This window comes from Mytilus edulis, unplaced genomic scaffold (assembly GCF_963676685.1).
Source record: "Mytilus edulis unplaced genomic scaffold, xbMytEdul2.2 SCAFFOLD_184, whole genome shotgun sequence".
In the NCBI taxonomy this organism is placed as follows: Eukaryota; Metazoa; Mollusca; class Bivalvia; order Mytilida; family Mytilidae; genus Mytilus; species Mytilus edulis.
Window position 1 is genome coordinate 39,041 of NW_027267608.1, and position 27,170 is coordinate 66,210.

Consider the following 27,170-nt stretch of genomic DNA (forward strand, 5'->3'; position numbering starts at 1 on the left):
TGGGGGCAAAATGGACACGATATTCAAGCTTGATACAGGTCAGAATTTGGATTGTAATTAAATATTTGACATAATAAAGGTTTCTGAATAAATGTAGTCAAAGAACTTGAAATTGGTTACTAGTATATGAATTGAATTTGTATTCAATTAAGTCTTGCTATTGTGCAATACACTGTGCTGTTGCGTTATACTTATTAAATCTGTTGTCAGACTATAAAAAAATAAAGTTCAATAACTTTTCAATGTTATTTTAGAAATTTATAAAAAAAAAAACCAACTAAAAGGAGGTTATCTTAATAGATATAAATCAGTCATCAAAGTTTAATGAAAACTGCTCTAAGCATGTAAAGATGTTGTCGAAAAACTTGAATATCAACCCTTTTTTTATGAATAAAATCATATAACTCGGAAACGTAAAATCTTCAATTTATAAAAATCAGAAGGGAGCTTACAACAATAGATATAAACAATTTACTAAAGTTTCATAAAAAATGCTGAAAGCATTTTTGAGTTATTGTCCGAAAACTGGAAAATCCCCCTTTTCGCAATGAATAAAACCCCATACCCATAAATCGGAGACCTATTTTCTAAAATTTATAAAAATCAAAAGGGAGCTCATGTCGATAGAATTAAACAATTCACCAAAGTTTCTTGCAAATTGGTGAAATTGTTTTTTGAGTTATTGTTCGGAAACTGGAAAATCCCCCCTTTTTTAATAAATAAAACTCCAAAATTCGGAAACGGAATATCCAAAATTTATAAAAAAAAAAGAAAGGGAGCTCACGTCAATAGATATTATCACTTCACCAAAAAGACCGCAGAACAGTTGGGGCAAGTATGGACACAACATTCAAGCTTGATACAGCTATAAATTTGGATTGTGATTAAATAGTTGACACAGCATAGGTTTCTGACACATAATGAATGTTGTCTAAGAACTTAAAAAATTTAAATTGGACATTTACCTATTGTGGTCCAATATCCAAAATCTAAATACATGGTTAGATTCAGCATATCAAAGAACCCCCTATATTCAATTTTTGTTGAAATCAAATAAAGATTAATTTTGGACCCAATTTGGACCAACTTGAAAACTTGGCCCATATTCAACAAGAGGCTTTCACAACGACAGCAAACCGGATTTATTAACATTTATTTGTGTCCTGGCAATATCACAAGAACCATTACTGATGAACGGCGAAAGTGAAAATCGTCAATATCAATCTTGACCTGCATTTTGTCATCAGTATCAACATATTAAAATTTGAAAGAGCTTAGGTTGAATGGTTCATGAGTAAATGCAACAACATGAATGGAAACGTCATTTTTTTATCTTTCAAGAACCATAACTCCTAAACGGTAAAAGTCAAAATCGACATTATTGAACTTCACCTCCATGTTGTCATCAGTAACAACATATTAAATTTGAAACGCTTTGGTTGAACAGTTCATGAGTTAATGCACGGACACGACTAGAAAAGCAATTTTTCAATCTTTCAAGAACCATAACTCCTGAACGGTAAAAGTCAAAATCGTCATTCTTGAACTTGACCTCCATTTTGTCATCAGTAACAGTAACAACATATTAACATTTGGGAAGCTTTGATTGAACAGTTCATGCGTAAATGCACGGACACGACTGGAAACGCCATTTTTCAATCTTCCAAGAACCATAACTCCTGAACGGTAAAGGTCAAAATCGTCATTCTTGAACTTGACCTCCATTTTTTCATCAGTAACAACATATAAAAATTTGGGAAGCTTTGGTTGAACAGTTCATGTGTAAATGCACGGACACAACTGGAAAAGCCATTTTTCAATCTTTCAAGAACCATAACTCATGAACGGTAAAAGTCAAAATCGTCATTTTTGAACTTGACCTCCATTTTGTCATCAGTAACAACATATTAACATTTGGGAAGCTTTGATTGAACAGTTCATGCGTAAATGCACGGACACGACTGGAAACGCCATTTTTCAATCTTTCAAGAACCATAACTCCTGAACGGTAAAAGTCAAAATCGTCATTCTAAAACTTGACCTTCATTTTGTTGTCAGTAACAACATATTAAAAATTTAAAAGCTTTGGATGAACGGTTCATGAGTAAATGCACGGACAACATTTGGTTGCCGCCCGCCCGACTGCCCGCCTTACATCCCCAAATCAATAACCGACATTTTTGTTACAAACATCTGATTAAAAATCTAAGTACGTGTTTAAATTCAGCATACCATGGAAAACAAGCCGAAATATTTGCAAAATAATGGAAAAAAGAAAGCTGTAAATTAATCCAGTACCATGTTAAATTTCATATATTTTTTGTTTAAATTTTAAAATATAGAATTGTACGTTATAATATGTAATTGGAATCGATCTTTGCTAAAAGCAAATTTCATTAAAACAAAGTTCAGTACACCATTATGACTATATATGATTTAATGTGACACACACGGTTTGATGAAAATATTATATATAAAGAGATCAGAGAATATCATGGAGATAGCAACTAAGAGAATAAACTTTTCAAGGGTCAACAACAATACATGAAGAAAGGTAGATAACTCCAGGACAACAAAAATCGTCCCTTGCATGAAATGTGAGACTTTAGAAGATTTTGGACTAATATATAGTCATGCAGGAACGATAAGTTCAAATTTATAAATGTTACAAAGTAAAACTTTGCCTTATGCACCAAAAGTTTATGCAATGAAAACTTTCTATGGGTCACATTAATCTTATGTTAACAATCTTAGTTAAGTTTACTTGTTGCAAAATGTTTTCTTTAAATCTGCTTTACACATATTTTAAAACGAACTGCATTAAATGAAATTCAAGATGTCACATCTGTCTTAATGTATAAAGCTAACTTCTTTTTTAATCAATAGTTTGCGCACAGTTCAGTTTTTGAACATTTTACCCTTCTTCTTCTTCCTCTTCCTCATCAAAGTCCTGTTCTTCTGCTGTTGCATCCTGATACTGTTGGTATTCAGAAATTAAATCGTTCATATTCGACTCCGCCTCGGTAAATTCCATCTCATCCATTCCTTCACCAGTATACCAATGAAGAAAAGCTTTACGGCGAAACATGACTGTAAACTGCTCAGAGATTCGCTTGAATATTTCTTGAATTGCTGTACTGTTACCCATAAAAGTAGCCGACATTTTCAAGCCTCTTGGTGGAATGTCACAAACAGCCGTTTTGACATTATTTGGAATCCATTCTACAAAATATGAACTGTTTTTGTTCTGGACATTTAGCATTTGTTCGTCAACCTCTTTCATTGACATTCTCCCTCTAAAAATACAAGCAACAGTCAAATATCTTCCATGGCGAGGATCACACGCCGTCATCATGTTCTTAGCATCAAACATCTGTTGTGTCAGTTCCGGTACAGAAAGTGCACGATACTGTTGACAGCCGCGTGATGTTAAAGGTGCAAACCCTGGCATGAAGAAATGAAGACGAGGAAACGGAACCATATTAACGGCTAATTTCCTCAAATCTGCATTCAATTGTCCAGGAAATCTAAGACATGTTGTTATTCCTGACATTGCAGCGGAAACAATGTGATTCATATCTCCATATGTGGGTGTGGTCAACTTCAATGTTCTGAAACAGATGTCGTAGAGAGCTTCATTGTCGATACAGAAAGTCTCGTCTGTGTTTTCAACAAGCTGATGAACAGATAAGGTTGCATTGTACGGCTCAACAACGGTGTCAGAAACCTTGTAAAAAGATAATTTTACAAAAATTATTAAGTGCTTTAATTTATTAGGAAACTGGTTAATCAATAAATAATTTAAAACATACCCATCAATGTTCATACATCCATGTATTTACACAAGGTTCCAGATGAAGAACGGAATGAACAAGAGACTTTCTTTTGCATGCAAATTTAAGGCCAGTAAACATATTACTTAATTTTTGTCATTTGAATATTGGAGTGAAAACGGCTGATTTTTTGTTAGCCTATGTTAGATTTATTCATTTTTTGGGACAATGGAAAGCATATTAACGAATGTAATTCCCTAAATAAGTTTCGGCTTCTTACATACATTTTTGGATAAATAATCAAAATTTATAAAAATCTGTCATAAATGATGTTTTGGATTATCTTCAGGTGTTCAGGTCTCAAAAACAAAACAAAATTGAAAGCTACGCTTATGAAAGTTTAAACGGGATTCTGGTCATGTCTTACCCACCATATCTGGATGACACATGCCCATAGCTGGAAATACATAATAGTTCCATTTCCAGAGATTTAATCGAGAGACCTAGATTCAGGAGATATTTCAAACTAGATAGCTGTCATTTGTTAAGAATGCTTAATCCAAGTTCCAATCTGATATGATCACAAAAAGCAGCATCTCCATTCACTGAATTATTACCTTAAATCACAAATTAAATAAATAAATATTTTATTTTATTCAAAGCAATTGTTGGAAAGTCTCTTTTCATGTAATAAGAGGATATATATGTGCCTTGGTTAAAAGTGTCTTTTGTAGATCTTATTCTTGTAGAATATTATCTAAATGAAGCAACAGCTAACATAGTATAAAAGTAAACATCACAACTTTGGATAACTCAGATTGAATTGTCTCCCTTTGTATATAAAGTGTGTGATATCAACCCATATACTAATAAAATAAGTTCACAATTTAATTCGAAATCCGACTGTTAAAAACATGTATAAACTTTTTACTTCAAGTTCTAAAAAGAGTAATATTTCATAAATTTTGATTTACATAGGATTGAAATGTAAGTGTTCTTCATCTGAGATTGTACCAAGTCTAAGATTTAATTCGGTTTGACTTCTAAACTCTTTTTTTCATTCAAAGGCAAAGACATGTGAACATGTACTTTAACAGGTAAATGTGACACATTAGACATATATTTGTTTTACCTTTGGAGATGGGAATACAGAGTAAGTGATCATTATCCTGTCTGGGTATTCTTCCCGGAGTTTACTGATCAACAGTGTTCCCATGCCAGATCCTGTTCCTCCACCCAGAGAATGTGACAACTGGAAACCTTGTAGACAATCGCATGTTTCCGCCTCTCTTCGGACGACATCCACAACACTTTCTACCAGTTCAGCTCCTTCCGTGTAATGACCTTTGGCCCAGTTATTTCCAGCACCAGACTGACCAAATACGAAGTTGTCGGGTCTAAATAGTTGCCCAAACGGACCCGATCGCACAGAATCCATGGTACCAGGTTCCAAATCAACAAGAACTGCTCTAGGAACATATCTGTTTCCTATAATTATATAGATGTAAATGTATGTTAAACTTTAAACTATAGATTTTACCTTGGTGGTGACTCGACTCAGATATTTTACTTACTTATGATTTTTTTTAACGACGTTGACTGGCTATAAAGGAAGCCCTCGCACGGTCGGTAGATTTTTTTGTTACCTAGAACTATTACAATAACATCAGGATAATAGTACCAGATGTTTCCAAGTACTGTACATTTAATGATTTTGCATTTTGTATTTTCCTACTCCACTAAATTTACCTACCTGCAGTTGGTGTATAACAAATGGAAAAAAAATAAAATTCATTCGACTTTACTCTAGCAAAATTGGTACAAGTTAAAATAACATTGTTATACAAGTAAAATTCAAGGTACGATGATCGATCATGTCTACTAATAAATCGATGTCATTCGAGGTATATATATCAGGCAGAATTGTATCTGATATTGCTCTATCTGACAGGTATCACTATACACCTTATCGCTATTTAGTCCAATCCGGGAAAAACAGTTACTTGGACAACTTCCTGTTGAGGGAAAGCAGAACAAAAAAAAAAAAAAAGGTCATAAGCATTGAGCTGAGGGAGTGAAAAGTTTGGAAGGTGGAAAAATCAAAATTTTTATAGTTTAAGAACCAATTCATTATTGTTAAAAGACAAATTATAGCCATTGAAAATATTTTGTTTTATGTTTTTACGATGGCTTAAACATGTCTGTATTAAAATAAATGGGGAATGTGTCCATGGGACACAGATGATGCCTCCGTTTCCATATAACGATATAAAGGGACATTATTCAAGAAACTGTAAAAGTGACGCTACCCAAATTTATACTTGATCTTAGTATTGTGGTAATAATTATTGTGAATAAGTTTCATAACATTTGTTTGAGGCAAACTGAAGTTGGAGAACAGAAACGAAAAATTCTGCAGCTTTTCCATTTGTAAAGGAGCATTACTCTAGAACAGTAAAAAAAGATGCCACCAAAATTCAAACTTGATCTGTGTTTTGTGGTAATAAGCATTGTGTATAAGTTTCATAACATTTGGTTGAGGCTACCATAAGTAAGAGAATAGAAACGATAAAATTCAGCAATCAAGTTTTCCATTTTTAAAGGGACATAACTCTTGAACGGTAAAAGTGACGCCACCAAAATTCAAACTTGAAGTGTGTTTTGTAGTAATAAACATTATGTATAAGTTTCATAACATTTTGTTGAAGCAAACTAAAGTTAGAGAACGGAAACGGAAAATTCAGCAGTTTTTCCATTTGTAAAGGGGCATAGCTCTAGAACGGTAATAGTGACGCCAGCCAAATTCAAACTTGATCTGTGTTTTGCGGTAATAAGCAATGTGTATAAGTTTCATAATATTTCGTTGAGGCAAACAAAAGTTAGAGAACGGAAACGAAAAATTCAGCAATTTTCCCATTTGTTAAGGGATTTAACATGTTTAACTCTAGAACGGTAAAAGTGACGCAACCCAAATTCATACTTGACTTGTGTTTTGTGATAATAAGCATTGTGTATAAGTTTCATAACATCGGGTTGAGGCAAACTAAAGTTAGAGAACGGGAACCAATTTTGGGACGTACGGACGTACGTACAGACCGACAAGGGAAAACTTATTGCCCCCTCCGCTACGGCGGGTGCACAAAAATTATGCACAATACATTGTTTCAGAGACATAAAATGTTGTGTCTAATTGTTTGAACAAGGCCCCAGATAGCTTCAACTGGTTTTAAAAGTTGTGTAATTTTAGAACTTATCCGGATAAGGTGTTTTCTTCTACTAAGTTCTTACCATTTGATCTCAAGTTTTTTTTTTCGATTTCTTTCTTATTGCCATTATAGTTTAGAAAATATATTGTTTATATATATATAAATAGATTCTAATTGATAGATCATATATAATTAATGTATTAGCCCAAGATGAATATTGTTGTTAGCATTGTGAATGAAAAGTTTCTTATTTAATGCTATCAAGCACAATTCTACCTCCTTTTCACTTGCTTTATCTTTTAATTTGATTGATTTTAGATATAGAGCTAATGACTTGAAGCCATACACATGTGATCAATGTTAAAACGACTAACATGAAGAAGATGTCACTGTTACTCACATACCATTTGCTTCGCTGAAGTAAACACTGATTCTCTCAAGTTGTAGATCAGAGTCGCCATGATATTGTCCAGTTGGATCTATGCCATGCTCATCTGAAATGACTTCCCAGAACTATAGAGAAAAATATTAAATAAATTGTGGAGCTTTTTTATTGACAAAGTTTCTTTCCGACCATTCATCTTTTGTAAGGGTGTATGGGATTTTTCTCGGGACCATATATGTTTTTCAACTTTACTTTAATAAAAATAAATCTATGTCGTTAGATTTCTTACTCGGACAAATAAGTAAATTCATTAATCATGTTAATGGGAAAGAGATATAAATTAGATTAATTTTGATTCTGAATTTGAACATGTGTATCCCCTGAATGTTCTATTTGAAAATAATCTGATTTTCTTGTTCATATTTTGTTAATTTGTTGACCATTTGTTGACTAATTTTAACCTATGATCACACCATGATTCATTTTCCAAAAAAGTAGGATTTCATTTTTTAAGTCACCCGCCATCGCCAGTCTAACCGAAACGTAGTGAAACAGTTGGTCCATAAAGTACGGCGGTAAGCGTAAGATAAATTGTTTCATAAAAGTAACATAACTGAAATGTACATAGACAATAAGCTTTCTTTTAAAACCGAAAGACATCCGTTTATGCTCGTGTAATTATATCATCTATAGTCCAAATATGAAACTAAACAGAAAAAGAAACTACGTATATTTTTTTTATAGAAAATTAGACGAAATTATATTCGGCACACCTTGGCAGCGCAATCTGCCGAGGTTTAAAGATTAATATATGATGTTCTTATGATGGTTGTATGGTGTATTTAAATTACACTGCTCGAGACTGCATCATCTGTAACATTGTTATGCCAATGTTGTCATCCTCTTCATAAGCGGGTCGATTGTAGAAAAGGTTCTTCTTACCACTGTCGTAATCTTCTTTTTTCAGCCGGTTTCACTCGTTTGCTTTTAGTCGCTTTTTAGCCGGTAACGTGATTTGGTTAACACAGCTTATTCCGAAGCTCGAACAAATGAAGCAGACCTAAAAACAAAAACAAAAAACAAGCTAGACAAAGATGATGCCCGCGCCACATGCATGAATATAATTTCGAAAATATTTGAATTCGAAAACATTGATGTTGAAGTACTTATATTTGAAATGGCAGTGTCAGTCCATATTTTAGGACAATGAAATGCTTGCTGTTACACAAAAGTTTTGCAAATTTAGCCGAAGGTTTAAACAGAAGATGTTAATAAAACAAATGTACATGGTCAGTGCAATAAATTAAGCAGTAATAACAAGAAGGACTATTTGACTTCATTTTTGCCCATTATTCTGCCCTTTATTTTACCATTATTCTGTTTTCTGCAGAGCTCCAGATAAGCTGCGTATTTGCGTAATTACGCAATTAAAACAATAGAAAACCCAATTCAATTGTCCTTCTCAGGGTTTGAAAAGTAACCAATTGCTTCAAAGGAGAACCCAATTATTTATTGAAACTATGCATTTCCAACCCTAATAGTCGCTGTAAAGTGCGTTATTTACCCTAAACAATGAATTATTTTTGCGTAATTTACAAATCTATTTTTGTAATTTAAAGAAATCTACTTAAAATAGAGCACCAATCAAAAAGCAATCCTAACTTCTCGGGCATTCTCGCTCACTTTCATTAACGTAAATGTAAGTAAAGCGATAAGGATCGAAAAGTTACAAATGGCAGAACTGGCTCCTTGTAGGAATCTAAAACCAGATGCTCCGCAGGGCGCAGCTTTATACGACCGCAGAGGTCGAACCCTGAACGGTTGGGGCAAGTATGGACACAACATTCAAGCTGGATACAGCTCTGAAATTACAGAATTTGGATTGTGATTAAATAGTTGACACAGCATAGGTTTCTGACACAGAATGAATGTGATCTTATGAACTTAAATTTCTTTTTTTCTTTTGAGCAATTCACTATGCTGACTGTTGAATATTAATCCTCTCCAAAAAAAAAATGTTTGAAGAAATTTTCTTTTTATTTCTGAAATCGGAAATGAGAAAAATTTAGTTGAGACAAACTTAAAGTTAAGAGAACAGAAACGAAACATTCTTCAATGTTTCCACTTGTAAAGGGGCATAACCCTAGAATGGTAATCAAAGTGTTTGTAATCACTGAATGGTAAAGATTGCTTTAATTTATCAGTTGGTAGTAAAAGTGAATATTGCATTGTATATTGTATATAGCATTGATTTAAGTTGATTCAATTTCTATTCTGGACAAAGAAACATATTAACTCCAGTTTTCAAAGAAGATTTCATAAAGCATTGGTTTTAGGTGATTCAACAACCATTCTGGACAAAGAAAGACAACTTATTGTCCTGACACTAGATAATGCTTGTTTTGGGGCCTGTGGGCCCTTTATTCCTAAACCTTGGGGACCATAACTCCCAAAAACAAACACAAGCTCCCTTTTGTGGTTATAAACATTGTGTTAAAATTTTATTGATTTCTATTTACATATACTAAAGTTATTATCCGGAAACCATCCGTCTTCGGACGACGCTAGCTGACGACGACGACGTGATACCAATATACGACCGCAAAATTTTTGCGGTCGCAAAAAATCGTTTGTCCCTTGCTAAAAAAATTAATCCTGATAAATAAGCGGCACCAGTTCATAACATTTTCTTTTTATAGCAAAGGAATAGAAGAGGTAGAAAAAGCACCTCTTGTGCCAAAGACGTAGTTTATTTTTTCACCTCAAAATTACTCGTGAAAGCAATAACTCCGTGTACACTGGACATTTAAAAATAACCACCCATTATCCATCTTCGCTAGCCAAGGGTTACGATCCACTCCCGCTCCGTGAAGAGAGCGGGAGTGGATCGTAACCCTTGGCTAGCGAAGATGCCCATTATCATGATCATATATTGATAGCGACTGTTTTGCTGCTTACATGAACAATATTTTGGTGTATGTCACTATAAAATTGGGTAAAAATATAACTTTCCATGAATCGATGTTACATTGTTTTAAAACAGTCACAGAACTATAATATTGATGCATCATAAAAATGACAATGAATCAATTTTACCCAAACAGAGTAAATGTCTCAATTTTAAGCCCTTTTTTACTCTGTAAGATTTGACCATGCAGTTATTCTCTATTCTGTAACCCTCATCCAGACCTTCATACAAAGATGTTACTATTACAAGGAAGTGACTCTAGGGATTGCATTGCACTTTGTTAAATCTAGTGACTTCACCACAAAAATAACAACGGAAAATAATTGTATGCATGTGATTATTATATAATGTCTCAACTTAACCAGACTGTACTCTATCTAACCTGATCTTACAGATCCATAATTGAATGAGTCATGTCTGTTGCATGTAAAATAAAAATGTCTGTTGCATATATTGATCGATCGACAGTGCTGAGACTAGTTGTATAAAACATGATGAAATCCTTATATTGAAATCGAAATGTTATGTTGCAGCGGGCAAGATGTTACTGTTGAAAGCCATTTGATACTTAATTGCACATTCTACGAGTTTTTGTAAAATTTTGAATTGAAGGACGTCTCTATTGAACCATAAATGAAATAATATTGTATGGATAAAAGAAAGAACACATTAAAAATCATTGAAAATTTGTTAAGATAATAAACAATATTCACAAAAATATATTCACAAAAAAAAGGAAGAAGAAAAACCAAAGCGCCCTTGTTTTAAAAGGCGGCTAAAAAGTGTATTTTCTTGAATTGTCATGTCTCAAAAACTTAACACATAATTTTGTTTTAAAATGATCATGATGATATGCTATGGACATTTTCGTTTTTATACAATACAATACAAATTTGGTATTGTCATGTAAATCTAAAATGATTGGTGACCATAACTAAATAGAAGTGTATATGAAAATAAAGGGGGGGGGGGGTGTCACCGGATTTAGTTTGAGTGGTGTATGACGAAAAACGATTTTGCACCCCCCCCTCCCCCCCCCGCCCCCCCCCCCCCCCCCCCAATTTGAAGAAATAAATCATCTTATTTTTTTTTTTAATCATTACATTATTGTATTCGTATAAAACAATCAACTGTACCAGTTTAAATATAACCCATTGTCAAGGTTATTTAGAATGTAAACATCATCTACGCATTCATGGTATTACAGTCAATTATCGACAAATATCGGCCATTTTATTTCATGATATTAAAACATATGTGCCCGCCCTTTAAATTTAACTTTAAATAATTGGGAGCGACGCTGCCTATTCATGAAGAAGAAGTCACTTGAATGTTTAAAAACCCTTCCCGGCAAATACTTTAAAATTCTATGCAACGTAAATGTATGTTGTAAATATTTTGTTATTTTTTCTGGTTAATCCTCTTTACTAATTTCAATGGATTCATTTGGACAGAAAATTGATATCATTAAACTTAAATAATTACCTTAGAACCGATTTGATTTCCACACTGTCCTGCTTGTATGTGAACTATTTCCCTCATTATTTAATGTGCTGCTTACAATCACAAATGTTCACTAATAATAAATAAGTCAAGTGATGACGAATTTCTACTGCACCGTCTGTATGTACACAAGTTCAAGGGCGAATAACAGTGTGATTAACTATGGATTAAAGTAAAAATAAAAGCACTTTTGCGGACTTTTGCCATTCTTAGACATGTAAATTAAAAGATCAAACGCTTGACACCTGATATCCGGAACAAAAATAAGAATAAGAATATTGGTAATCAGCATATATATAATATATGTTTACACACATGATTTGTAACATAAAAAACTTTTTTTTTATTAATGATCAATCACCCTCATCAATGTTCATAATATATATGTAACGGGAGTGAAGTTTCCACCGACTTCGTTTCCCGTTGTCTACCCAAGTTCTGGGATATTGGACAACTATAAAATCACGTAAGTATAAACAAGATGTTTATTAAGAGACATACGTTATGGTTGAATATAAGTTACATACAAGAATAAATAAATTTTGTGTTTTTACTGTCTTCTGATTGGTTAAAGTTATTAGTTTTATTTTCGATGTTGTCAATTTTGATGGCGACACGCCCACTCTGACGTTGTGTATTCATACGCCAACATGTGTGTACGTTGTTATTGTTAATATAAATAATACAAAAAGTTCTTTGAGCCTTATTTTTAATAGAAATTTATTTATAATGAATAGCAATAATTTATTTTGACTTTATTGAACCATAAAACTAGTTTTTGACTCTTCACATTTTACATAAAGCAACTGAATATTCATTCAAGATTTATTACAATTATTAAAATTTTCATTTATATAAGCCTGTGCCTCAAAATAAATATTTTCAAATAAATGTGGCTTTACGTAAAAATATTACCTTTTCTATCAATATAAAAATTTTAAGGTTTTTTAGTTTAAATAATTCTTCTACATATGATGTACCTTAAATGGAAAACAAAATTACAAATATCATACCACATGAGTTTTAAATAGTCTTGGGCCATGTATGATTGGAAATAATGTTGGGTCAATTTAGGCAATAACACATATTTACACCTAAAAATGCATATAGACGATACATTGTATAGGAAACAGATTTTGTTTACTTTTTGCTCGTTTTATGCTGAGATGTCATGATACAAAAAGTACAATATATGCTGATGTAAAGTTTTTTCATTTTTTAGCGAAAAACTTTCATGTATTTTTAGTCCCAATAGGCATATACATGTACATTGTTCTTGGTCCACTTACTATCATACCAAAGAAAATAAAGGTACAGTGTATTTTATGAAATAACACGGGTACATCTGTACACTTATCAACATAAGCTACTGTTGAAAACTTTATAAATCTAAAAAATCACTGTTTTTAGCATTAAAAACATGTTTGCCCTTAAAATTTTTGTCCCAAATTCACCCTAACTAAACAGACGTCTATATCGACCGTATTGAAATGCTGTGAAAATATCTTGCTTCATGACAATAACTTGTGAATAATTGTATGAACCTTTGTTTAAATTGCTTTTTTTTTTAACAATTTCAATGGGGTTTAATTCAAAGTCTAGAATTCTTGGGGTTCTTTAATATGCTGAATTTTAAAAATTTGTCCACATTGAAGTCCAAAGGGTCCAAACTTAAACTTTGTTTGATTTCATTATATATTGAATTATTGAGGTTCTTTGCTGAATCTAACTACATGTATTTAGATTTATGATTAAGGGCCCGGTTTTCAAATTGGTCCACTTTAAGGTCCACAGGGTACAACATTAATGTAGTTTTATTTTAACAAACATTGAGTTATTGGGGTTCTTTGATATGCTGAATATAAGCATGGATTTAGATTTTTGGGCCTAGTTTTGAAGTTGTTCCATATCGGGGACCAAAATTAAATTTTAATTGTTTTCAACAAAAATGACTATATATATTTGAATATATAGTGTAGGTTTCTTTTATATGCTGAATCTAACCGTGTATTCTGTCTACAATTCAAATATAAATTTTAAAAAAAAAATAAGAAGTTGTATGATTGCCAATGAGACGACGGTATGATTGCCAATTAGACAACTCTCCAACAGAGACTAAAAGACATAGAAGTTAACAACTATAGGTCCCAATACGGCATTCGACAATGAGCAAAACCCATACCGCATAGCAACCTATAAAAGGCCCTGACATGACAAATGTAAAAACAATTTAAACTAGAAAACTAACTGTCTTATTTATGTACGACAACCTCTGAAATTACAGGCTCCTGACTCTGGCCAGCACAGCCTACATATTAATCCTAACCTTTATCTTTAGAACAAAAATAAAGTGTGACATAAGTCTTGAAGTCTTCAAAGAATCACAACTTCAAATTCCATTATGCCATTATGCACCTGTTTAATTTGTTGATGGAATTGATGTTTGAGGTTTCCCATATCAGACTTGGATGAGAAGTGGGGAATCAATTTTTAAGTTATATAATCATCCAGTAGACTAGTACATCTTCTTAATATATGTGCTCTATTGCCATTCGATCTAATATGGAGCATTTTTCCCAGTGGTTCATATTCTAAAAAATTTAAAGTTTGTTACTTTTCCCCTATAAATATTTGGTATTAAAATTTATTTAGAATGATTCCTATATTAATTCAAGTTTGACTATTTTAACAACAACTTTGTATATCTTAAAAAAACACTTCTAAACTTTCTGAAATGACAATTAATTTATAAATGCCATGACCTTGACATTTGACCTTACGATTTGACCATATGACCTAAAATTCAATGTGGACCTGCGTATCACTAAGGGGTATTGTAAACCAAAATTAGGTTTTCATTTCATATAGTTTTTGTTAAAAACGGGAGAAAAAGTTGAATTTTTATCAAAATTAACCTTTTCTTGTTGCCATGGTTTCACACTTTTTCAGATTGATCTCTCTTAAAAGGTCGATTACCCCCCCCCCCCCCCCCCTTTTTTTTATTTTTTGCTTTTAATGAATTTCACTTCTAATTCTCTTAGAATAGAAAGCTTAATGGAAATCTGTAATGTAGTTCTCTAAATTTTTTAGGATTAAGGTAACGCAGGTTCAATTTTCCCTATTAGTCTGTAAATATTTTACAAATTATGAGGGGAAAAAACTATTTATTTTGGCAGTCAGTAACTTGCTAAGATGGTCGTATTGCATTTTCTATATCTATATGTAAGAGGTTTCAATCAACATTAAGCCTAATTATGGCCTCAATTAACCAGTAAATTTTATAACTTACATATTACTTAGGTGGTGTGTTAAAAACCTGTTTCTGTAATGTCTGTGTATACCAAACTTTGATGTCCAATGGTTGAATTACACTAGTACTTCTGCTTGTCTTGCTTTATCTGTTTTACAATTTTGCTACCAGCTATATGCTACATTTTTTACTATTATAATATGCTTATAATAGTGCGTTCGGTTTATGTTGTGAATTGTATTTATTAAGCCCTCAATTTTTTGTTTCAACTAATTATTTATGTACTCATGTGACATTTTAAAGTGTTCTTGATCCATATGCTGCTTTATTTCACTGCATCTTATTCGATAATTATGTGTGCAAATGTTTATGATTGTGTGTGCTTGTTCCAAGCTAAATCTGTGCTTATTGTGATGTTTTTGTATGTATTATGTTATATATAGTAAGTTGTAAGACCATTCTTAGGGTCATGTTTATAGCTAACTATTACAGTATATATGTACCGACTTTTAATTAATATATTTACTGACTGACTTGACTTACTTACCGACAAATGACCGAGATATTTAAGGTCACAAAGTATAGATATCGGCAGCGAGACAGTCTCAAGTTATGCCAAGATATTATAGACCGGAAGTGTAGATATAGGCAGCGAGACAGTCTCAAGTTATGCCAAGATATTATAGACCGGAAGTATAGATATCGGCAGCGAGACAGTCTCAAGTTATGCCAAGATATTAAAGACCGGAAGTATAGATATCGTCAGCGAGACAGTCTCAAGTTATGCCAAGATATTATAGACCGGAAGTATAGATATCGGCAGCGAGACATTCTCAAGTTATGCCAAGATATTATAGACCGGAAGTGTATGAACTGTATGTCTTCACTAAGTCTTGATATTTATTTGTGCGTGAATCCTTGTTCTTGAAAGAAAAAAACTATTTAATTTGTTTTGGATCTGTTTTTTGGTCATTTTTTTTAATCTGTATACAGAAACTAATAAATAATCTGCCAATAGAGAAGTGTTTTTGCAATAAGGGTTTCGTAAATTATTAAAAAAAATGGGGAATGTGTCCATGGGACCCAGATGATGCTCCCGCTTGCATATCATATAAAAGTATATATATAACTATATAAGTAAGCCGCCTACCAAAACCAATAACAACAATATCATATAAAGTTATAAAGGCGCCAATGTATTGTATTGATTGTCACATGTACTAATCTGTATTATCTCCCTTACTCCATGTGTCATGATTATACATGTATGATCGATGGGTTATTTTCCCTTTACTGTTTACCGCCTCACGATCATTATTAAATGTGCCTTTCTAACGATCACATGTGTTATGTTTTCTCTGCTTACTTGCGAGGGACATAACTGGAGAACGATAAAAGTGATGCTACCCAAATTTGTACTTGATCTGAGTTTTGTTTCATAACATTTGGTTGAGACAAACTAAAGTTAGAGAACAGAAACGAAAAAATCAGCAATTTTCCCATTTGTAAAGGGGCATAACTCTAGAACGGTTAAAGTGACGCCACCAAAATTCATACTTGATTTGTGTTTTGTAGTAATAAGTAATATGTATAAGTTTCTTAACATTTGGTTGAGGCAAACTAAAGAGAACGGAAACCAACTTTGGGACGTACGAACTTAATGCCCCCTCCGCTACGGCGGGGACATAAAAATCAAACAGCAGTTTTCTTTCTTCTGTCCAAAAGCCGTTCATTTAATCAGCCATGCATGTACATTGCTATTTCTTGACCACGAAGAAGCTTTCCAATTTAAGTTTCTTAAAACCGTTTACAAATGCATTGGAGTTGAAAAAACTTGTAACTGTAACCTGAATGCTGACTGAAAAAAACCTCCTAAATATGTCCATGATTGGTCAGTAACATACAGAAATAAACGAGGAATGTGTCCATTGGACGCAGATGATGCTCCCGCAAGCATATAACGTTATAAAGGGACATAACTCAAGAACTGTAACAGTGACGCTACCCAAATTTGTGCTTGATCTGAGTTTTGTGGTAATAAGCATTGTGTATATGTTTCATAAAATTTAGTTCAGGCAAACTTAAGTTAGAGAACGGAAACGAAAATTTCAGCAATTTTTCCATTTTAAAGGGGCATAACCCTGGAACGGTAAAAATGAAATCACCAAACTTAAATCTGTGTTTTGTGGTAATGAGCTTTGTGTATAAGTTTCATAACATTTGGTTGAGACAAACTAAAGTTAGAGAACGGAAACGAAAAATTCAGCAACTTTTCCATTGGTAAAGGGGCATAGCTCTAGAATGGTAAAGGTCACGCCACCAAAATTTATACTTGATCTGTGTTTTGTGGTAATAAGCATTGTGTGCAAGTTTTATATCATTTGGTTGAGGCAAACTAAAGTTAGAGAACGGAAACCAATTTGGGACGTACGGACGTACAGACGGACAAGGGTAAAACGTAATACCCCCTCCGCAAAGGCGGGGGCATAAAAAGGTTTCTTGGTCATTAAATATCTAAATGACAGTGGGAAAACGCTAAATTTCTTACTAAAATGCTGATAAATAAATTAACAAGAGGCTGTCACAACGACAGCAAACCGGATTTATTAACATTTATTTGTGTCCTGCCAATATCACAAGAACCATAACTGATGAACGGTGATAGTGAAAATCGTCAATATCAAATTTGACCTCCATTTTGTCATCAGTATCAACATATTCATTTTGAAAAGCTTAGGTTGAATGGTTCATGAGTAAATGCAACAACATGAATGGAAACGCCATTTTTCGATCTTTCAAGAACCATAACTCCTGAACGGTAAAAGTCAAAATCGACATTATTGAACTTGACCTCCATTTTGTCATCAGTAACAACATACTAAAATTTGAAAAGCTTTGGTTGAACAGTTCATAAGTAAATGCACGGACACGACTGGAAAAGTCATTTTTCAATCTTTCAAGAACCATAACTCCTGAACGGTAATAGTCAAAATCGTCATTATTGAACTTGACCTCCATTTTGTCATCAGTAACAACATATTCAAATTTGGGAAGTTTTGGTTGAACAGTTCATGCGTAAATACACGGACACGACTGGAAATGCCATTTTACAATCTTTCAAGTACCATAACTCATGAACGGTAAAAGTCAAAATCGTCATTATTGAACTTGACCTTCATTTTGTTGTCAGAAACAACTTTAATTACATATTAAAATTTTTGTTGAACGGTTCATGAGTAAATGCACGGACAACATTTGGTTGCCGCCCGGCCGACCGACCGGCCGCTCATCCCCAAATCAATAACCGACATTTTTGTCACAAAAATCCGGTTAAAAATATGTTCTTGAATTTTTGCTTTGGATGCTCCATCTTGATCATTTAGAAGCTTCTGTTAAATTTTCGTAAGATTCCTTGAAAGTCGGACAAAGGTATATCATTTGTATGTACAAACGTTAACGCAGACTAAACCTAAATGTTAACGACGCCGACGGAATCTAGGATCGCTATGTCTCGCCTTCTCGACTTCGGTTGCAAGCGAGACAATAAAAGTTTATTTTATTACAGATGGCGTTGTCACAATGTCATACATTTTGATGCTCGTTTTTAACATTTACATTATTTGTGTTCGACAATTACACCGGGTGTCCAGATCCAAAATCCGCGGAGGGACCAGAATCCCGAGGAGTAATTGCACTAGAATGCATTCGGTGGATTAGTAAAATCTGGATCGGACTCCCACGTAGCATCACCCTCTGTGCGAATCGGATCCATATTTGACTTACCCACCGTTTGCGGCCTCGAATAATTGCATCTCGGGATTTGAATCCCTCCACGGATTTCAGATCGGGATACCCGGTGTGACAATTGTATCAAGCAAACTACTGTAACACATCAGTTTAGAATGTCTTTATTTTGAAGCAAACAATGAATGTTCAAACGTAATTTAAACAATTATAAATGAGGAATTTGTCCATAGGACACAAATGATGCCCCGCTTGCATCATATAAAGTTATAAAGAGACACAACTGAAGAACGGTAAAGGTGACACTACCCAAATTTGTACTTGATCTGAGTTTTGTAGGAATAAGTGTTGTGTATACTTGTTTTTATGTGAATATAACGATTTATCTCTTACTAGTCATGTTTTAAATTAAACAAATGAAAGAAAAACATATTTACAAAAATGATAACCCGTAAAAAATCAATTATTATTTGAAGTCATCACGATTATTGCGCATAAATGTTAATTTTTTCTTTTTATTTTCTTTAACACCTCTGTATGGACTAATAAAGTCATACAGGAACGGTAAGTTTTTAAATTCATAAAAAAAACAAAGTAAAACTACTCCAAATCAAAGAAGCAATCCTAAAAACATTGACTAACCAGATGCTCCGCAGGGCGCAGCTTTATACGACCGCAGAGGTTGAACCCTGAACGGTTAGGGCAAGTATGGACACAACATTCAAGCTGGATTCAGCTCTAAATTTGGATTGTGATTAAATAGTTGACACAGTATAGGTTTCTGACACAGAATGAATGTGGTCTAATGAACTTAAAATTTTTGTTTTGCCTTTGAGCAATTCACTTTGCTGTTGAATATTAATCCTCTCAAAAAAATGTTTGAAGAAATATTCTTTTTATTTATGAAATCTGAAATGAGAAAAATTGACTCCCCCCCCCCCCCCCCCCCCCATTTTTTTTTCACATCCCCCTTTCCCTTATTCCAAAACTGATCTCAATTCAAATTTCTAATGGCCCCTAACAATAAATACTCATTTAAATACATCATAAAATATTAAAATGTAAAAAAGTGCTTGTTATCACGATTGTTTTAATTTGTCAGTTGGTAGTAAAAGTGAATATACATTGTATATTGTATAAAACAATGATTTATGTTGATTCAACTACTATTCCTGACAAAGAAAGATAACTCCAATTGAAAATTTCTTGCTATTTCGCAATATTGTGCAATTAGATATTTCTTGCTATTGCGCAAAACTGGGCAATTGAAAATACTTGCCATTGCACAATACTGTGCAATTGAAGATTTCTTGCTAGTGCGCAATACTGTGCAATTGAAAATTTCTTGCTATTGCACAATACTGTGCAATTGAAGATGTCTTGCTATTCTGAATACTGTGCAATTGAAAATTTCTTGCTATTGCACAATACTTAATATGATAATTTTGGATCCTGATTTGGACCAACTTGAAAACTGGGCCAATAATTAAAAATCTAAGTACATGTTTAGATTCAGCATATCAAAGAAGCCCAAGAATTCAATTTTTGTTAAAATCAAACTAAGTTTAATTTTGGACCCTTTGGACCTTAATGTAGACCAATTTGAAAACGGGACCAAAAATTAAGAATCTACACAGTTAGATTCGGCATATCAAAGAACCCCAATTATTCAATTTTTGATGAAATCAAACAAAGTTTAATTTTGGACCCTTTGGGCCCCTTATTCCTAAATTATTTGGACCAAAACTTCCAAAATCAATCCCAACCTTCCTTTTATGGTCATAAACCTTGTGTCAAAATTTTATAGATTTCTATTTACTTATACTAAAGTTATGGTGCGAAAACCAAGAAAAATGCTTATATGGGCCCCTTTTTGGCCCCTAATTCCTAAACTGTTCGGACCTCAACTCCCAAAATCAATCCCAACCTTCCTTTTGTGGTCATAAACCTTGTGTTTAAATTTCATTGAGTTCTATATACTTATACTAAAGTTATTGTGCGAAAACCAAGAATAATTCTTATTTGGGCCCTTTTTTGGCCCCTAATTCCTAAACTGTTGGAACCAAAACTCCCAAAAGTAATCCCAACCTTTCTTTTGTGGTCATAAACCTTGTATTAAAATTTCATAGATTTCTATTTCCTTTTACTAAAGTTAGCGTGCGAAAACAAAAGTATTCGGACGACGACGCCAACGTGATACCAATAAACGACCAAAAAATTTTAAATTTTTGCGGTCGTATAAAAATAAAGAATAAAAAAATATAAAATCATCAAACCTGAAAGTCAGAACTTTCCTTTTGGAACAAAAACCTATTCAATTAAAACTTGCCATGTTTTTTTGTGTGCACAAAAATAATAGTTAAAACAGCGTCACATTGATCTATTTAATAATCTAAGTAAATTGATTTTTGTGCAAAACGTTTTCTTGAAATCTGCTTTACGAATAATTAAAATGTACTTCATTAAATGAAATTCAAATGTTAAATCTGCCTTAATGTATAAAGCTAAATCTTTTTTAATCAATACTTTGCGCACAGTTCATTTTTTTTACATTTTACATTTCTCCCTCTTCCTCTTCCTCTCCCTCATCAAAGTCCTGTTCGTCTGCTGTTGCATCCTGATACTGTTGGTATTCAGAAACTAAATCGTTCATATTCGACTCCGCCTCGGTAAATTCCATCTCGTCCATTCCTTCACCAGTATACCAATGAAGAAAAGCTTTACGGCGAAACATAGCTGTAAACTGCTCAGAGATTCGCTTAAATATTTCTTGAATTGCTGTACTGTTACCTATAAAAGTAGCCGACATTTTCAAGCCTCTTGGTGGAATGTCACAAACAGCCGTTTTGACATTATTTGGAATCCATTCTACAAAGTATGAACTGTTTTTGTTTTGGATATTAAGCATTTGTTCGTCAACCTCCTTCATTGACATTCTTCCTCTAAAAATACAAGCAACGGTCAGATATCTTCCATGGCGAGGGTCACAAGCCGTCATCATGTTCTTTGCATCAAACATCTGTTGTGTCAGTTCCGGTACAGAAAGTGCCCGATACTGTTGACTGCCGCGTGATGTTAAAGGTACGAATCCTGGCATGAAGAAATGAAGACGAGGAAATGGAACCATATTAACGGCTAATTTCCTCAAATCTGCATTTAATTGTCCGGGAAATCTAAGACATGTTGTTATGCCTGACATTGCAGCGGACACAAGGTGATTCAAATCTCCATATGTGGGTGTGGTCAACTTCAATGTTCTGAAACAGATGTCGTAGAGAGCCTCATTGTCGATACAGAAAGTCTCGTCTGTGTTTTCAACAAGCTGATGAACAGATAAGGTTGCATTATATGGCTCAACAACGGTGTCTGAAACCTTGTAATAGAAATAATATTACAGAATTTATTAAGTGCTTAAAATTGATCATCATGAAAATATTGAATCAATAAACATTTAAAGACATATATCTATTAATAATAATGTTAATATCATAAGATTTTTGATGGAGAAATGATTAAAACCGAGCATTTCATTTTTTGTGCAAATCAAAGGTCAGTAAACATGTTGATGAACCTGTCTTAAGTTAGGAACCAGCAGTCAGTGGTTGTCTTTTATCATACCTTATTAATATTTTTGCCATTTGAAGAATATGGAGTTCATAACTGATTTTTTTATAGTCTCTGTTAGATATATTCACCTCTTAGGACAATTAAAAGCATAACGTATGTAAAACCTCTAAATTTCTTCTTGTATACATTTTTGGATAAATACTAAAAATTTAATCAAAATCTATCATACATGGTATTTTGGGCTATATTTAGGTGTTCATGTCCCTAATGTACTAACAAAATTGAAGCACCACTTTTAAAAATTTGAACAGGGATTCCCCCAGGCATGTCTTACCCACAATATCTGAATGGCACATGCTCAATAAAACAGCAGCATTTCCATGCATGTAAATTATTACTTTAAATCGTTTAATAATACAAATGTTTTATTCAAAGCACGGGTGTTGTAAAGTCTATCTTTATGTGATGAAAGGGATACGCGTGTGCATGCCTTTGTTAAATGGACTTTTGTAGATCGTATTATTGTAGAATTGAATGTAAATGAAGCATAATATGATAATATATATTATCATTGAACAGTTAACATAGTATTTAGTAAACATGATTGGAGACTCCGAGTTTTAACGACCTTGACTGGCTATACAGCCCTCGCACGGTCGGAAATTTAGTAAACAGTATAATTTTGGATAACTCGGATTAAATTGTCTCCCTTTGTACATGTTGTATTTTAGTGTGGGATATCAATACGGTTATTACACGTGCGCAAATATTCAATATCAGCAGCAGCGTCATGTGGCGCGGAAAGTGTCCCGGATGAGGTTTCGGATTCCAAAAGCGTACATGTATGTAATGGACGTTTGAGAATTGGAGATCGTGTTTTATATTTAAAGATGTCCGTATGGAAATTAGAAAGAATGTTATTGCTTCAAATACAACTTTCTATAGGACCGACTACAGAACAATAGTGTGTGCACGTAAACTAAGTGGAATAGTGTGTGCACGTAAACTAAGTGGAATAAAGCGTAAATGATCAAATATACTTGGCTGCATGATTTGTAAGTTCTGCTACAACGGAGACCCATGAACATCCACTTATATGTTCTCGGCTGGGAATAGTATACTAGGCTTGAGGTATAACACCCCCCCTCCCCCCAAACACTTTTATTTCATCTACCTTATTTATTTTCTCAATATTTTTTTTTTAATATTTTTGCTGTTATAAACACAACCTTACTTTGGGAGCCGTTCACATAGTATGCCTACCCTATTCCCTTATTTTCTATACATGTGTTAAAAATAATTGAACATTTCAAATAAAAAATCGCACAAAATCATTCGTCAAGGAAAATTTTAATGATAAATTCATGATCTTCTTTAGCAGTCATGGATATCCATTGATGCCATAAATCACTGGCTCGACTCCTAATTTTGCAGGAAATTCTTAGGTAGAACATAAATAGAGGAGAGGCATTTGTGGTCCCCATTCCCTTAGAAGCAAAGAAAGAAGTCTGAATATGCCGTATACATACTATGAAGTATTTTGATTTGTTGACGTGAATGGAAACTCTTTTGCACAATTTTTTGCGGAGTGACTTTAATTCAAAGACTGAATATAATCATTCGTTGTTATTTAGTTCTTTCTTGACAAGCTGTTTATATTTACAGAGAATCAGCCAGCATAGAAAAAAATAATTAAATTTGGTACGTGAGGAGTTTATTCCTATGGTCATTCTATTTTCCCCCATTATTACCATTTTTCACTGAGGACGTTTTATCGTGTGAGCTCTAAAATGAGTAACGTGCGCGCGGAGAACGTACAAAAATGTCAGAATTGTTCCAATTCTCAGTGTTTGCATGAGTGAAATGTTGTTGCCACATTATTCTCCACTGGATGCTACAATAACCATTAAAATTCAATCTATCTGTCTCACTTCAACACTTTTTTTTCAATTTAAGGACAAAAGACACATGAACATGTACTTTAATGGGTGAATTAAGACATATATATTTTTACCTTTGGCGATGGCATTACGGAGAATGTGACCATAATCCTGTCTGGGTATTCTTCCCGGATTTTATTGATCAACAGTGTTCCCATGCCAGATCCTGTTCCTCCACCCAGAGAATGTGTCAACTGGAAACCTTGTAGACAATCGCATGTTTCCACCTCTCTTCTTACGACATCCACAACATTCTCTACCAGTTCAGCTCCTTCCGTGTAATGACCTTTGGCCCAGTTATTTCCGGCACCAGACTGACCAAATACGAAGTTGTCAGGTCTAAATAGTTGCCCAAAAGGACCCGAGCGTACAGAGTCCATGGTACCAGGTTCCAAATCAACAAGAACTGCTCTAGGAACATATCTGTTTCCTACAATTATATGAAAAATGCAAGACTTAGTTTAAAGGGTATACATGTATATTGTTGGTGACTCGGAACATTTTTTCGATGTTATCAACTATATATTCAATTTTTAACTTCACATATTTGTTTAGCTGCAGTTGATGGATAATTAAAAAAGAACCTTTTATTCATTAGGTTCTCAATCTTGGAAAAAAGGTATATTAGTTAAAATAAGGTTTATACATTCTAGGTACGATGATGTCTACTAAGGAATCAATTTCATTTGAGGTTTACCTAGCAGACTTGAATCTTATATTGTTCATGTAACACAATTTGTTTACCTTATCATTTTTCTCCTTTAATTTTTTTTTTAATCATTGTAGATTCCAATAGATAGATAAGATGCACTATGTACAGAATAAGTCCAAGGTGTACATTGTGAAATTGACACTGAATGGAAAGTTTAATCAACGTTTATATACACAGCCGTACCTCCTTTTCACTTGTTTAATATAATTTATTTATCTTTTATTTAATTGATTTCAAATCTAGGGCTTATGACTTGAAGCAAAACAGATAGTTTATGATCAATGTAAAAACGTCTAACATCATCATTTGATCATGGTGGCTTCAACACGGTAAACTCTGACCTGCGACCTTGGGTAGTTTGGCAGGCAACCAGACATCTCATCTAAAATGATCCATGACCTTACTCAAATGTTGCATTATCATTATCCATACAGCACATGTCTGTGTCATTATGGTTGCTTAAAAATGACCTCGTGACCTGAGACACTTTTTAAAGATGACCTTTTGACCTAAGGGGTTGCCCTCCTGGGGCCCCATCATGAAACCTCACATACCATTTGCTTCGCTGAAGTAAACACTGATTCTCTCAAGTTGTAGATCAGAATCGCCATGATATTCTCCAATTGGATCTATGCCATGCTCGTCTGAAATGACTTCCCAGAACTATAGAGAAAAATATTAAATAAATTGTGAAACTTATTTATTGACCGGTTAGGTTAGGTTCAATCCATTCATCTTTTGTAGGAGTGCATAGGATTTTTCTCAGAATAACATTTTTTCCCACTTTACTTTAGTAAAAAAAACTAAAAAAAATAACATTTTGTCAATAACCATGAAAACATACAGTAAAAATACTTTTTTTGATGACTGTTGTTTTATTTATTTATATATTAAGTTTTTTAAAATTAATTTTCAAATAAAAAAAAATCATTTCCATTCTGAAACAATTATTCATTGTAAAGAAATTGACTTTTCTATGGGTGACCTTGACTTCCCATGAGGGTCACGCACCCCACCCCACCACACACAGACAAAGGATGAATGTTCGAGGCCATAGTCAAGTCACTGCAAAATGAAATTACATTATAATCTAATTTTCATAAAAAAAAAATGACACTGCGATGTTTCATTCGGCACACATCGGCAGCGGAATTTGCCGAGGTTTGCCGATTTTACGATGCCATTATGTTGGTTGTATAATGTATGTACACTGCCCGGAACTGTACCATCTACAACATTGTTATGGCAATGTTTTCATCCTCTTCATAAGTTGGTCGATTGTAGAAAAGGTTCTTCTTACCACTGTCGCAATCTTCTTTTGTCAGCGGGGTTCACCCATTAGCTTTTAACCGCTTTTTAGCCGGTAACGTGATATGGTTAACACGGCTTATTCCGAAGCTCGAACAAATTGAAGCAGACCTAAAAACAAAAACAAAAAAACAAGCTAGACAAAGATGATGCCCCCGCTATATATATAGCTACATGCATGAATATAATTTCGAAAATATTTGAATTTGCAAACATTGATGTTGAAGATCAATTTGAAATGGCTGTGTCTGTCAATAGTTTGGAACAATTGTTTGCTGTTGCACTAAAGTTTTGAAAATTCAACTGGAGGTTAAAGATCAAATGGTAATAATACAAAAATGTACATTGTAAGTGCAATAACTAAGCATTTAACAAGTATGATGTGAATCAGTCCCAAGTTGTATAGCCCATCATATTTTTAAATTCTAATAATATATATGTGATGTCAATCATATAGTCATAGTCAAACGCTTTTTTTTTTAATTTTCTTAAAACACTATGAAAACATTTATTGACAGTCTAAACAGAAATGTTTATGATCTTCGGTTTGATAACACAGAAGTACATTTACATGTACTGTCATGTTTACCTTCCAATATTGAAATAGCAGTTGTTTACATTGAAGCATAATATCCATCTAAATAAAAGAAGCAAACAAACAAAACGAAGCCGGTCATTTGACAAAGTATCATAATATTTATCATACATCGTTTTTTTCTTTTTTTTTCACATTATTTAGGGAAAAACACAAACATAAATTCACATTAACTGGATATTCAAGTGTATACAATTGAAAGCTCATTTTCACTGATTG

At 33.4% G+C, this 27,170-nt stretch overlaps 2 protein-coding genes across 4 annotated transcripts; both read right to left on the minus strand.

Annotated features, from left to right (window-relative positions):
* Window positions 1-2,418: 2,418 nt before the first annotated feature.
* Window positions 2,419-12,270, minus strand: LOC139505673 (tubulin beta chain-like). 3 transcript variants are annotated; one of them, XM_071295161.1, is made up of 5 exons: window positions 11,818-12,073; window positions 8,216-8,424; window positions 7,384-7,492; window positions 4,906-5,261; window positions 2,419-3,727 (listed from the first exon to the last, which is right to left on the minus strand). In XM_071295161.1, exons 4-5 carry the CDS (start codon window positions 5,209-5,211, stop codon window positions 2,915-2,917), a joined length of 1,119 nt encoding a protein of 372 aa, XP_071151262.1. In that variant the 5' UTR covers window positions 5,212-5,261; window positions 7,384-7,492; window positions 8,216-8,424; window positions 11,818-12,073; the 3' UTR covers window positions 2,419-2,914. The 3 variants fall into 3 exon arrangements, with proteins under 3 accessions (XP_071151262.1, XP_071151263.1, XP_071151261.1); XM_071295162.1 differs by having other exon boundaries at window positions 8,307-8,424; window positions 11,818-11,986; XM_071295160.1 differs by lacking the exon at window positions 8,216-8,424 and having other exon boundaries at window positions 11,818-12,270.
* An 8,929-nt stretch (window positions 12,271-21,199) lies between these two features.
* LOC139505674 (tubulin beta-2 chain-like) lies at window positions 21,200-25,711 on the minus strand (the record flags this gene model as incomplete). The annotated part of the gene is given in 3 exon segments (XM_071295163.1): window positions 21,200-22,202; window positions 24,411-24,766; window positions 25,603-25,711. Coding segments are annotated over 3 exon segments (1,284 nt in total), but the record flags the coding sequence as incomplete, so codon positions are not given.
* Between the last annotated feature and the right edge of the window lie 1,459 nt (window positions 25,712-27,170).